At 41.9% G+C, this 13,038-nt stretch overlaps 1 protein-coding gene across 1 annotated transcript in view; it reads left to right on the forward strand.

Annotated features, from left to right (window-relative positions):
- Nucleotides 1-13,038, forward strand: part of col5a3a (collagen, type V, alpha 3a) — a 223,546-nt gene that overhangs the window by 188,571 nt on the left and 21,937 nt on the right. Inside the window, exons 50-57 of the mRNA XM_072916024.1 lie at nucleotides 6,172-6,225; nucleotides 7,584-7,637; nucleotides 7,709-7,762; nucleotides 7,834-7,941; nucleotides 8,051-8,104; nucleotides 11,596-11,649; nucleotides 11,715-11,822; nucleotides 11,895-11,948. Coding sequence (XP_072772125.1) covers nucleotides 6,172-6,225; nucleotides 7,584-7,637; nucleotides 7,709-7,762; nucleotides 7,834-7,941; nucleotides 8,051-8,104; nucleotides 11,596-11,649; nucleotides 11,715-11,822; nucleotides 11,895-11,948 — 540 coding nt within the window. The remainder of the gene's footprint in view (nucleotides 1-6,171; nucleotides 6,226-7,583; nucleotides 7,638-7,708; nucleotides 7,763-7,833; nucleotides 7,942-8,050; nucleotides 8,105-11,595; nucleotides 11,650-11,714; nucleotides 11,823-11,894; nucleotides 11,949-13,038) is intronic.

Here is a 13,038-nt window from a genome sequence, read left to right on the forward strand (position 1 = left end):
AAGAACATACTGTATTTTCCGCACTATAAGACGCACCGGATTATAAGGCGCACCTACAATGAATGGCCTATTTTAAAACTATGTTCATATATAAGGCGCACCGCATTATAAGGCGCATAGAATAGACGCCACAGTAGAGGCTGGGGTTACGTTATGCATCCCGTAGTTGCGAGACCTGTTGTGGCTCAATATCCATATATAAGGCGCACTGGATTATAAGGCGCACTGTCAGCTTTTGAGAAAATTGGAGGTTTTTAGGTGCGCCTTATAATGCGGAAAATACGGTAATGTCATGGCTGTCTTGAGTTTCCAATCATTTCTACAATTCTTATGTGTTTCATTCATGAAGTTTGCTTCTTTTATGAATTTATTATGGCTCTACTGAAAATGTGAGGGTCAAAAGTATACATACAGCAATGTTAATATTTGCTTACATGTCCCTTGGCAAGTTCACCTGCAATAAGGCGCTTTTGGTAGCCATCCACAAGCTTCTGGTGGAATTTTTGACCACTCCTCTTGACAAAATTGGTGCAGTTCAGCTAAATGTGTTGGTTTTCTGACATGGACTTGTTTCTTCAGCATTGTCCACACGTTTAAGTCAGGAATTTGGGAAGGCCATTATAAAACCTTCATTCTAGCCTGATTTAGCCATTCCTTTACCACTTTTGACGTGTGTTTGGGGTCATTGTCCTGTTGGGACACCCAACTGTGCCCAAGACCCAACCTCCTGATGGTTTTAGCTTGTCCTGAAGAATTTGGAGGTAATCCTCCTTTTTCATTGTCCCATTTACTCTCTGTAAAGCACTAGTTCCATTGGCAGCAAAACAGGCCCAGAGCATAATACTATCACCACCATGCTCGACGGTCGGCATGGTGTTCCTGGGATTAAAGGCCTCACCTTTTCTCCTCCAAACATATTGCTGGAAGGGATGTCCGATAATGGCTTTTTGCCGATATCCCGATATTGTCCAACTCTTTAATTACCGATACCGATATATACAGTCGTGGAATTAACACATTATTATGCCTAATTTGGACAACCAGGTATGGTGAAGATAAGGTCCTATTTAAAAATTAATAAAATAAAATTAAAATAAATAAATTAAAAACATTTTCTTACAATATAAAAACAGTTACATAGAAACTAGTAATTAATGAAAATGAGTCAAATTAAGTGTTAAAGGTTAGTACTATTAGTGGACCAGCAGCACGCACAATCATGTGTGCTTACGGACTGTATCCCTTGAAGACTGTATTGATATATATTGATATATAATTAGGGATGTCCCGATCCAGGTTTTTGCACTTCCGATCCGATACCGATATTGTTTTTGCATTTCCGATCCGATACCGATACTGACCGATACTGGCCTATCCGAGCATGTATTAAAGTTAAAAAGTTATTTAGCCTACTTAGTTGTCAGAATCATGTTGAAAAGGGTTTTAGTACTCTTGATAACAACTAGCCAGCTGAATTAGGGGAGTTTGAATAATACACAATGGTTGGTAACAAGAAACTGACCTGTTTATTCAAGGATAAACACAAAATAGACAAAATTATACATGACAAACAGAAATGGCATCATTGAACTAGGGCTGGGCGATATGGCCTTTTTTTAATATTGCGATATTTTAAGGCCATATTGCGATACACGATATATATCTCGATATTTTGCCTTAGCCTTGAATGAACACTTGATGCATATAATCACAGCAGGATGATGATTCTATGTGTTTTGATTGATTGATTGAGACTTTTATTAGTAGGTTGCACAGTGAAGTACATATTCCGTACAATTAACCACTAAATGGTAACACCCGTATAAGTTTTTCAACTTGTTTAAGTCGGGGTCCACTTAAATTGATTCATGATACAGATATATACTATCAGATATATACTATCATCATAATACAGTCATCACACAAGATAATCACATTGAATTATTTACATTATTTATAATCCAGGGTGTGGAGGGGGGCGCCGGATGTAAGTGTCAAAAAGACAGCCAAAAGAGTTTGATATGAGAATAAATCTAAAGTTAAAATATAGGGTAGAAATGCACCCATTTGCAGGAAATGTAGTCTTGATTTTCAAAATGTTCTTTCAAGGCTTGCATGTCTACATTAAAACATTCTTCTTCATACTGCATTAATATATGCTACTTTTAAACTTTCATGCAGAGAAGGAAATCACAACTAAAAAAATCACTAATTTTTTCATACGGTGTTGATGTGGAAATTTTTGCCTCAGCATTTTGATGGTGTGGACGTGTGGCACCGAACGGAGATAAGCGTCTCGACAGACGTTACAATATTTGAACAATGATGACGAAAACTGTTTTCTCTGTCGTGTCCGTGTGTCGAAAATTGTTATGCGCTTATTTTTTTATTTGATTTTGTGCGTGGCATAGATTTGCTATGCGCAGAGGACGCTTGAGCAGTTTGCAATTGCACAGGCGCGCACCTTAGAGAGAACGTTGGTCACACGGCTGCGCTAGCATCACAGCTAACGTTAGCCATGCTGCTACCTCTCTGCTCGGGGAGGACGTATACGTATGTGACATATGTCGTGACAGTATGTGACGTGTGTAAGAAGGTGCGCTTGCTGTCTGTGAGAGGGAGACACAGGAAAGAGTGAGAAGAGCCTGTCGTGTAATGCCAGCAGCTAAAAGCAACTGCGTGAGAATTCACAGACCTGTAGATGTGTTGAAGGTGTGCTGGAAAATGCGGAACGGAAATTAGGAAGCAGCAGAAAAGTGGAATGTATTATTTAAATCGGTGCTTTGGAAAACACGGAACTGGATCGGCATTTTCCCATGCCTTGCCGATACGCAATTTTTGGCAAATATCGGCAGCCGATCCGATCCAAATATCGGATCGGGACATCCCTATATATAATGTAGGAACCAGAATATTAATAACAGAAAGAAACAACCCTTTTGTGTGAATGGGGAAGGGAGGTTTTTTGGGTTGGTGCACTAATTGTAAGTGTATCTTGTGTTTTTTATGTTGATTTAATAAAAAATAAAAATGAAAAAACGATACCTATATTTTCCGATATTACATTTTAAAGCATTTATCGGCATCTCTAATTGCTGGGTATTGTGGCCGATGAAACAAAAATGTAGCTGTTTGGAAGGAGAAAAGGTGAGACTTTTAATCCCAGGCCTTTACTGGGGTCATATTGCAGTCTACACATATCTCTTATGTGTGACTGCCATCTACTGCTCACACTCATCATTACACCATGTACAAAATAAAATAGCTTTGAGGTCGGTGAGCACAACCAGAATTATTCCATACATTAGGCGCACTGTCGATTTTTCAGAAAATGAAAGGATTTTAAGTGCGCCTTATAGTCGGAAAAATACGATAAATAGGGCTGTCTGTGGCACATTTGCACTTATCAATTGCACACGCAGTCTTAGTAGATCACCCGCATCACGCCCACTAAATGTTATTGTTATGTTAGTCCTCTTGCACTTCAAGGCGCGTAGAGCCGACCATAGCAACCAGGTCTCTCCATCTGGGTCTGTTGTGGGCAAGGTGTTGAGCTTGTGCCATAGTCACATTGCAGGCCTTAAGGTCCTGGGCTAATACATCCAGCCAGCGAGTGCTGGGGGCGCCTCTAAGGCGTCTCCAGCCAGCTCGCTGCGGGTTGAAGTCCAGGATTTTGCGCGTGGGGTGTTCCCCCCGGCAGGCGGATGACATGGCCATACCAGCGCACTCGCCGCATTGCTGCGAGGCGAGAGGCTGGGAGCTGTTGGGTTAGCTCTCTTAGGGTCTTGTTGGTGACATGCTGGCAGAGGTGGGTAGAGTAGCCAGAAATTGTACTCAAGTAAGAGTACTGTTACTTTAGAGATTTATTACTCAAGTAAAAGTAAGGAGTAGTCACCCAAATATTTACTTGAGTAAAAGTAAAAAGTATGTTGTGAAAAAACTACTCAAGTACTGAGTAACTGATGAGTAACATGCACACTCATATCATATATATATATATATATATATATATATATGTATATATATACATTGATATATACAGTATATAATTTATAAGTATTTATTTTGCTGTTTTTGTTTACATGTTAAAGGTGTTTTAATGAATATACATGCATGTTTAACATATAGATTCCTTTCTTTCATGAAGACTAGAATATAAGTTGGTGTATTACCTGATTCTGATGACTTGCGTTGATTGTAATCAGACAGTAGTGATGATAACGTCCACGTTTTCAAATGGAGGTGAAGAAAAGTTCCTCCTTTCTGTCTAATACCACATGAAAGTGGTGGGTTTTTGGCATCTTATTTGTCCAGCTTCCAAATTCCTTTTTATACACTTTACAAGAAATATATTGGTGTCAAACTCCGTAGCTTGCTAGCTTGTTTACGCTGGCTTTCGGAGACTCTTGTTTTGAAAGCGCAGGCGCGATGACGCGGCACTTTTATTGTGAAGACAGGAACGTCCTCATGTGCGGTCAGTCTTGAGGCTTTTGACGGTACGGTTGAAATAAAACAAGTATCTTTTTTCCTTCACACTTTTGATTGATTGATTGAAAGTTTTATTAGTAGATTGCACAGTACAGTACATATTCCGTACAATTGACCACTAAATGGTAACACCCCAATAAGTTTTTCAACTTGTTTAAGTCAGGTCATGTGACCACATGGCTCTGTTTGATTGGTCCAACGTCTCCAGTGACTGCATCTGATTGGTGGAACGAAGTGAAACGTCACCAGTAAGGCAGGCACTTTGAAGGTCTGTCTGACAGACCAAAACAAACAAAACGTGCATTAACAGATCGATAAAAATTAGTAGCGAGTAGCGAGCTGAATGTAGATAAAAGTAGCGGGATAAAAGTAGCGGGATAAAAGTAGCGGAGTAAAAGTAGCGTTCCTTCTCTATAAATATACTTAAGTAAAAGTAAAAGTATGTTGCATTAAAACTACTCTTAGAAGTACAATTTATCCCAAAAGTTACTCAAGTAGATGTAACGGAGTAAATGTATCGCGTTACTACCCACCTCTGCATGCTGGCTCCACGTGTTGCCTTCTATCCTCCTGAGGGCTCTGGAATCAAAGTCATCTAGCCTGGCCGCCAGGATGTTATTCAGCGGCCATGTTTCCGAGCCGTACAGAAGGACAGAGATGACAGAGGAATTGTAGACCCTCAACTTGGTGTCCCGAGATATGTGCCGGTGTCGCCACAACGGTCTCCACAAGGACTGCATGACGGAGGCTGCAAGGGCGCGACGGCGGTCCACCTCTCGTTTGAGGTCGCCGGTGTTGGTGACTGTCGAGCCGAGGTATCTGAAGGTAGGGACAAAGTGGACAGGGGTATCCTCAAATAAGAAGGGTGGTGGGTCTGGTCCATCGCCGATATGCATGAGTTTGGTTTTGGACCAGCTGATTTTCAGGCCGAGCTGTTTGGTCTCTTCATCAAACACACCGAGGGCCTCCCTGAGCTGGTCAGCGGTCTCACTGAACAGGGTGGTGTCATCGGCGTATTCGAGGTCCTTTAGGGTGTAGTTTCCAAGTGACGCCCCGGGGACTCGCACACAGACTCTGGACATCAGGTGGTCGATGACAGAGTTAAATAGTTCTGGTGCGGCAACACAGCCTTGCCTGACCCCGCTGTTGATGGGGAACCACTCAGAGTCTTTACAGCTCACACGCACACAGCTTTCTGCACCCTGATACAACTGCTGAAAGAGTGTGGTGATTTTAGTTGGGACTCCGAGGGACTTCAGGATGTGGTCCACAGTGTCGAAGGCAGCCTTAAGGTCAATGAAGGCAATGTAGAGGTGCCGGTCCTTTCTGAACTCCCGGGCCTTTCCTATTAAGAGCCGGATGGCAGAGATGTGATCCGCGGTGGAACGATTGGGCATGAAGCCGGCCTGTTCTTGGCGGCGTCTGCTTCTGGTTGCAGGTAGAGCTCGGGTGAGTAATATGCGGGTAAAGAGTTTACCGGGGATGGAGAGGAGTGTGATCCCTCTATGGTTGCTGCAGGTCAGCTGGTCTCCCTTATGCTTCCAAAATGGTAGTATAATGCCCCGCCTCCAGTCATCAGGCAGTAAATGTACACACACATTTTTATGCAAACACTATTTATTTTATTTGGATCTTAGTAGATCAGTGTTCCTTACAGTACTATAACATATTTATATTATTCAGGGTGAAGATGGTGGACCAGGACCGAAGGGTGATCACGGAGAACCTGGCAAAGCTGTGAGTTGTTCTGACTCTTGGGTTGGGCATACAAATATATTTTAATGAATTAAAATGAGAGAGGAGAGGAGGCTACGCCAGATAGTCGAACCTCGGATTCAGGAGGAACAGTGTGGTTTTCGTCCTGGTCGTGGAACTGTGGACCAGCTCTATACTCTCGGCAGGGTCCTTGAGGGTGCATGGGAGTTTGCCCAACCAGTCTACATGTGCTTTGTGGACTTGGAGAAGGCATTCGACCGTGTACCCCGGGAAGTCCTGTGGGGAGTGCTCAGAGAGTACGGGGTAACGGACTGTCTTATTGTGGCAGTTCGCTCCCTGTATAATCAGTGTCAGAGCTTGGTCCGCATTGCCGGCAGTAAGTCGGACACGTTTCCAGTGAGGGTTGGACTCCGCCAAGGCTGCCCTTTGTCACCGATTCTGTTCATAACCTTTATGGACAGAATTTCTAGGCGCAGTCAGGGCGTTGAGGGTATCTGGTTTGGTGGCTGCAGGATTAGGTCTCTGCTATTTGCAGATGATGTGGTCCTGATGGCTTCCTCCGGCCAAGATCTTCAGCTCTCACTGGATCGGTTCGCAGCCGAGTGTGAAGCGACTGGGATGGGAATCAGCACCTCCAAGTCCGAGTCCATGGTTCTCGCCCGGAAAAGGGTGGAGTGCCATCTCCGGGTTGGGGAGGAGATCTTGCCCCAAGTGGAGGAGTTCAAGTACCTCGGAGTCTTGTTCACGAGTGGGGGAAGAGTGGATCGTGAGATCGACAGGCGGATCGGTGCGGCGTCTTCAGTAATGCGGACACTGTATCGATCCGTTGTAGTGAAGAAGGAGCTGAGCCGGAAGGCAAAGCTCTCGATTTACCGGTCGATCTACGTTCCCATCCTCACCTATGGTCATGAGCTTTGGGTCATGACCGAAAGGACAAGATCACGGGTACAAGCGGCCGAAATGAGTTTCCTCCGCCGAGTGGCGGGGCTCTCCCTTAGAGATAGGGTGAGAAGCTCTGTCATTTGGGGGAAGCTCAAAGTAAAGCCGCTGCTCCTCCACATCGAGAGGAGCCAGATGAGGTGGTTCGGGCATCTGGTCAGGATGCCACCCGAACGCCTCCCTAGGAAGGTGTTTCGGGCACATCCGACCGGTAGGAGGCCACGGGGAAGACCCAGGACACGCTGGGAAGACTATCTCTCCCGGCTGGCCTGGGAACGCCTCGGGATCCCCCGGGAGGAGCTGGACGAAGTGGCTGGGGAGAGGAGGGAAGTCTGGGCTTCCCTGCTTAGGCTGCTGCCCCCGCGACCCGACCTCGGGTAAGCGGAAGAAGATGGATGGATGGATGGATGGAATTAAAATGATTTCTTTATCCCCTGAAGGGACCCCCAGGAGCTTCCGGAGAGCCAGGTCCTGCAGGACCTCCTGGACGCAGAGTGAGGCTAAAAAGTGTTGTACTTGACTATGTGTGCATGTACTTTTTTGTGAATACATTCTGGGATCTTAGGGACACGTGGGTGCTGCAGGAAGTGAAGGGAAGCAAGGAAAGAAAGGCGACAAGGTTAGGATGGCGGCATTCATCTTAACTGGCATTTTTGTGTTACGGTCACCGTCATGTCTATACCTTGCCAGGGAGAAACCGGCACTCTGGGTCCAGTGGGCAGGACAGGCCCTGTGGGACCACAAGGACAGCCAGGGAGGCCTGGACAAGAGGGCTTTCGAGGAATCCCAGGCCCTGCGGTCAGTACAATAAGACCGAATCTGGTTTCTGATGCTCCGCCACATTCTTCATACTGGGGTCCCTTCCTATTACATCATGCAATTAGGCTTTTATTTGTTTAATCTCCAGGGCGAGCAAGGCTTAACTGGTGAGCCAGGAAAAACTGGACCACCTGGACCATTGGTAAGATCATAACAGAGCAAATGAACTGAAACATGCTATTTAAATCCCTTTCAGAAGCTTCATAATTGAAACTAGAGATGCCGATAAATGCTTTAAAATGTAGTATCGGAAATTATCGGTATCGGTTTCAAAAAGTAAAATTAATGACTTTTTAAATCGCCGCTGTACGGAGAGGTACATATCAGGTGAAACATGGACGTAGGGCATACTTGCCAACCCTCCCGATTTTCCCGGGAGTCTCACAAATTTCAGTGCCCCTCCCGAAAATCTCCCGGGGGCAACCATTCTCCCGATTTCCACCCGGACAACAATATTGGGGGCGTGCCTTAAAGGCACTGCCTTTTTAGCGTCCTCTACAACCTGTCGTCACGTCCGCTTTTCCTCCATACAAACAGCGTGCCGACCCAGTCACATACCATACCATACCATACCATACCAACTTTATTTACAAAGCCCTTTAAAGACAAGCACAGTTGAAAAACAAAGGGCTGTACACCACAAAGAAATGAAGGCAAAGGACAGACTAAAAAATAACGTTTAAAACAGAAATAAAAATACACATTTAAAAAGCAAACATGAATTACCCTAAGAACAGTTTGTTAAATAAAAACAGTTTAAAAGTTAAAAACAGTTCAAAAAGTTAAAAGCTAAAAACAGTTCAAAGTCTCATGCTGGGTTAAAAGCCAGTGAATAAAAATGGGTTTTAAGAAGGGTCTTCAAAAGAAGGGGCCTGTCTCACATGGAGAGGGAGATCGTTCCAGACTTAATACAGGTAAAAGCCAGTAAATTAGAATATTTTGAAAAACTTGATTTATTTCAGTAATTGCTGGTGTCGGTCCACTCTGTTTCCTGAGATCCAGGGTCAACGCAGCCGTCTACCAGCAAGTTTTAGAGCACTTCATGCTTCCTGCTGCTGACCTGCTCTATGGAGATGAAGATTTCAAGTTCCAACAGGACTTGGCGCCTGCACACAGCGCAAAATCTACCCGTGCCTGGTTTACGGACCATGGTATTTCTGTTCTAAATTGGCCCGCCAACTCCCCTGACCTTAGCCCCATAGAAAATCTGTGGGGTATTGTGAAAAGGAAGATGCAGAATGCCAGACCCAAAAACGCAGAAGAGTTGAAGGCCACTATCAGAGCAACCTGGGCTCTCATAACACCTGAGCAGTGCCAGAAACTCATCGACTCCATGCCACGCCGCATTAACGCAGTAATTGAGGCAAAAGGAGCTCCAACCAAGTATTGAGTATTGTACATGCTCATATTTTTCATTTTCATACTTTTCAGTTGGCCAACATTTCTAAAAATCCCTTTTTTGTATTAGCCTTACACAATATTCTAATTTTGTGACACACTTTTTCATTTGTTGTCACTTCAAATCATCAAAATTAAATGAAATAAACATTTGAATGCATCAGTCTGTGTGCAATGAATAAATATAATGTACAAGTTACACCTTTTGAATGCAATTACTGAAATAAATCAAGTTTTTCAAAATATTCTAATTTACTGGCTTTTACCTGTATATATGATATGTGTGTGTATGTTACTCATCAGTTACTCAGTACTTGAGTAGTTTTTTCACAACATACTTTTTACTTTTACTCAAGTAAATATTTGGGTGACTACTCCTTACTTTTACTTGAGTAATAAATCTCTAAAGTAACAGTACTCTTACTTGAGTACAATTTCTGGCTACTCTACCCACCTCTGGTAACCATGTTGTACTCTTGCATATCAGTAGGTGGCAGCCGGTAGCTAATTGCTTTGTAGACATCAGCGTGCAGGTAAAAAGGTATCTAATGCTTAAACCAAAAATAAACAAAAGGCGAGTGCCGCTAAGAAAAGGCATTGAAGCTTAGGGAAGGCTATGCAAAACGAAACTAAAACTGAACTGGTTGCAAAGTAAACAAAAACAGAATGCTGGACGACAGCAAAGACTTACGTGGAGCAAAGACAAAGTACATCCGAACATGACATGACAATCAACAATGTCCCCGCAAAGAAGGATAGCGACAACTTAAATAGCCTTGTTTGCTAAAACAAAAATATACTGAAGACATGAAACTTCTACAGGAAAATACCAACAAAACAGGAAAAGTCACCAAAATAAGAGCGCAAGACAAGAACTAAACACTACACACAGGAAGACACCGAAAACTCTCAAATAAGTCACATACCATGATATTTCTTTTCTAAATTGGCCCGCCAACTCCCCTGACCTTAGCCCCATAGAAAATCTGTGGGGTATTGTGAAAAGGAAGATGCAGAATGCCAGACCCAAAAATGCAGAAGAGTTGAAGGCCACTATCAGAGCAACCTGGGCTCTCATAACACCTGAGCAGTGCCAGAAACTCATCGACTCCATGCCACGCCGCATTAACGCAGTAATTGAGGCAAAAGGAGCTCCAACCAAGTATTGAGTATTGTACATGCTCATATTTTTCATTTTCATACTTTTCAGTTGGCCAACATTTCTAAAAATCCCTTTTTTGTATTAGCCTTAAGTAATATTCTAATTTTGTGACACACGGAATTTTGGATTTTCATTTGTTGCCACTTCAAATCATCAAAATTAAATGAAATAAACATTTGAATGCATCAGTCTGTGTGCAATGAATAAATATAATGTACAAGTTACACCTTTTGAATGCAATTACTGAAATAAATCAAGTTTTTCAAAATATTCTAATTTACTGGCTTTTACCTGTATATATATATATTTATTTATTTTTTTTAATTTTATATATATATATATTTTATTTTATATATATATATATATATATATATATATATATATATATATATATATATATATATATAAAATAAATACTTGAATTTCAGTGTTCATTTAATTACACATATACACACACATAACACTCATCTACTCATTGTTGAGTTAAGGGTTGAATTGTCCATCCTTGTTCTATTCTCTGTCACTATTTTTCGAACCATGCTGAACACCCTCTCTGATGATGCATTGATGTGTGGCACCCACAAAAGTGCTTTCATCAAATGCACTAGATGGCAGTATTGTCCTGTTTAAGAGTGTCACAACATTGCTGTTTACGGCAGACGAACTGCTTTACGGTAGACGAAAAACGTGACTGCTGTTGTGTGTTGTTGCCGCGCTGGGAGGACGTTAATGAAACTGCCTAACAATAAACCCACATAAGAAACCAAGAACTCGCCCTCCATCATTCTAGAGTTATAACGTGATTGGGCAGGTACGCTGTTTATATTGTGGGTTAATACTCAAATAAAATATTTGTTATTATGGACCTGAGTCCGCCTGAATTTCGAGAGATTTTCGGGAGGGTTGGCAAGTATGAATTAGGCATACTAATGTGTTCATTCCACGACTGTATACATCCGTATCGGTTGATATCGGAATCGGTGACTAACCGTTGGACAATATCGGAATATCGGATATCGCCAAAAAAGCCATTATCGGACATCTCTAATTGAAACTGTTGCTTTTGTTAACAGGGACCACCGGGACTCCCTGGATTTAAAGGGGATACTGGAATACAGGGAGAAAAAGTACGCATCAAATGGATCAGTCTAAGTCCTGGAGTAGAGTTTAATAACAGCAAGTCTGTCTGCAGGGTCACGGCGGGTTGCTTGGCCTCGTCGGCTCCCCGGGAGACCTTGGAGAGAAAGGTGACCGCGGCCTGCCTGGAAGCAACGGTGCACAGGGGCCTAAAGGAGATGAGGTGTGAATGAATGCAACATTAAATATTACTGTAATACGAGCCTTCAAATACTTGTCCTTATTTTATCTATAGGGAGGTTCCGGCACACCTGGCCCCATTGGTCCACCGGGACCACCTGGTCTGTCGGTAGGTTACGCTCACAATTCTATTAGTATCGTTACTTCCTCATTTAGCGAGCAATGGCATGTATTTACTCAACTGCAGAGAGTTCTAGGTGTCTGTTAGGGCAGTCGTATTAAAGTGGAGTGAAGTGTTTATTTATAATAATGAAATTATTTTTGTTTTCTCTAAGACATTACTTGTACAAATGGTATAATTGAATAATGCTTTAACATACTTTTTAGGACATTTTTCCACAAAAAATATGATACTGTATTACCTTAAAGTAAGATATTAGAATACAGTAAAAAACTGTGTGTGTAAAATTGGTATGTGTTTGTGATAGCACAAATCTAGTTGAACCACTTGTTATATTTTTAAAGGAGGCACATATTGTTATATAATATACCTGGACATGATATATAATTCATTATTTTCAGTAATATTAATTACTGTGATCATTATCATTATTAGTACCGTATTTTTCGGACTATAAGTCGCAGTTTTTTTCATAGTTTGGCGGGCCGGGGGAGCGACTTATGTGTGAAATGATGAACACATTAGCGTAAAATATCAAATAATATTATTTATCTCATTCACGTAAGAGACTAGACGTATAAGATTTCATGGGATTTAGTGATTAGGAGTGAGAGATTGTTTGGTAAACGTATAGCATGTTCTATATGTTATAGTTATTTGAATGACTCTTACCATAATATGTTATGTTAACATACCAGTTGGTTATTTATGCCTCATATAACGTACACTTATTCAGCCTGTTGTTCACTATTCTTGATTTATTTTAAATTGCCTTTCAAATGTCTATTCTTGCTGTTGGCTTTTATCAAATAAATTTCCCCCAAAAATGCGACTTATATATGTTTTTTTCCTTCTTTATTATGCATTTTCGGGCGGTGCGACTTATACTCCGGAGCGACTTATACTCCGAAAAATACGGTAGTAAATTGCTAATATAACTTTTTTTTATTGTTTATTATTATAAAATACTATTATCAGTAATAATGATACTGATATGTCATGAAGTATGCTGCTACTTAGTTGAACCACTTGTTTTTAAAGGAAGCATCTAGTATTGTAATATAGATATATCTAGACA

Source organism: Nerophis lumbriciformis, linkage group LG24 (assembly GCF_033978685.3).
Source record: "Nerophis lumbriciformis linkage group LG24, RoL_Nlum_v2.1, whole genome shotgun sequence".
Classification (NCBI taxonomy): Eukaryota; Metazoa; Chordata; class Actinopteri; order Syngnathiformes; family Syngnathidae; genus Nerophis; species Nerophis lumbriciformis.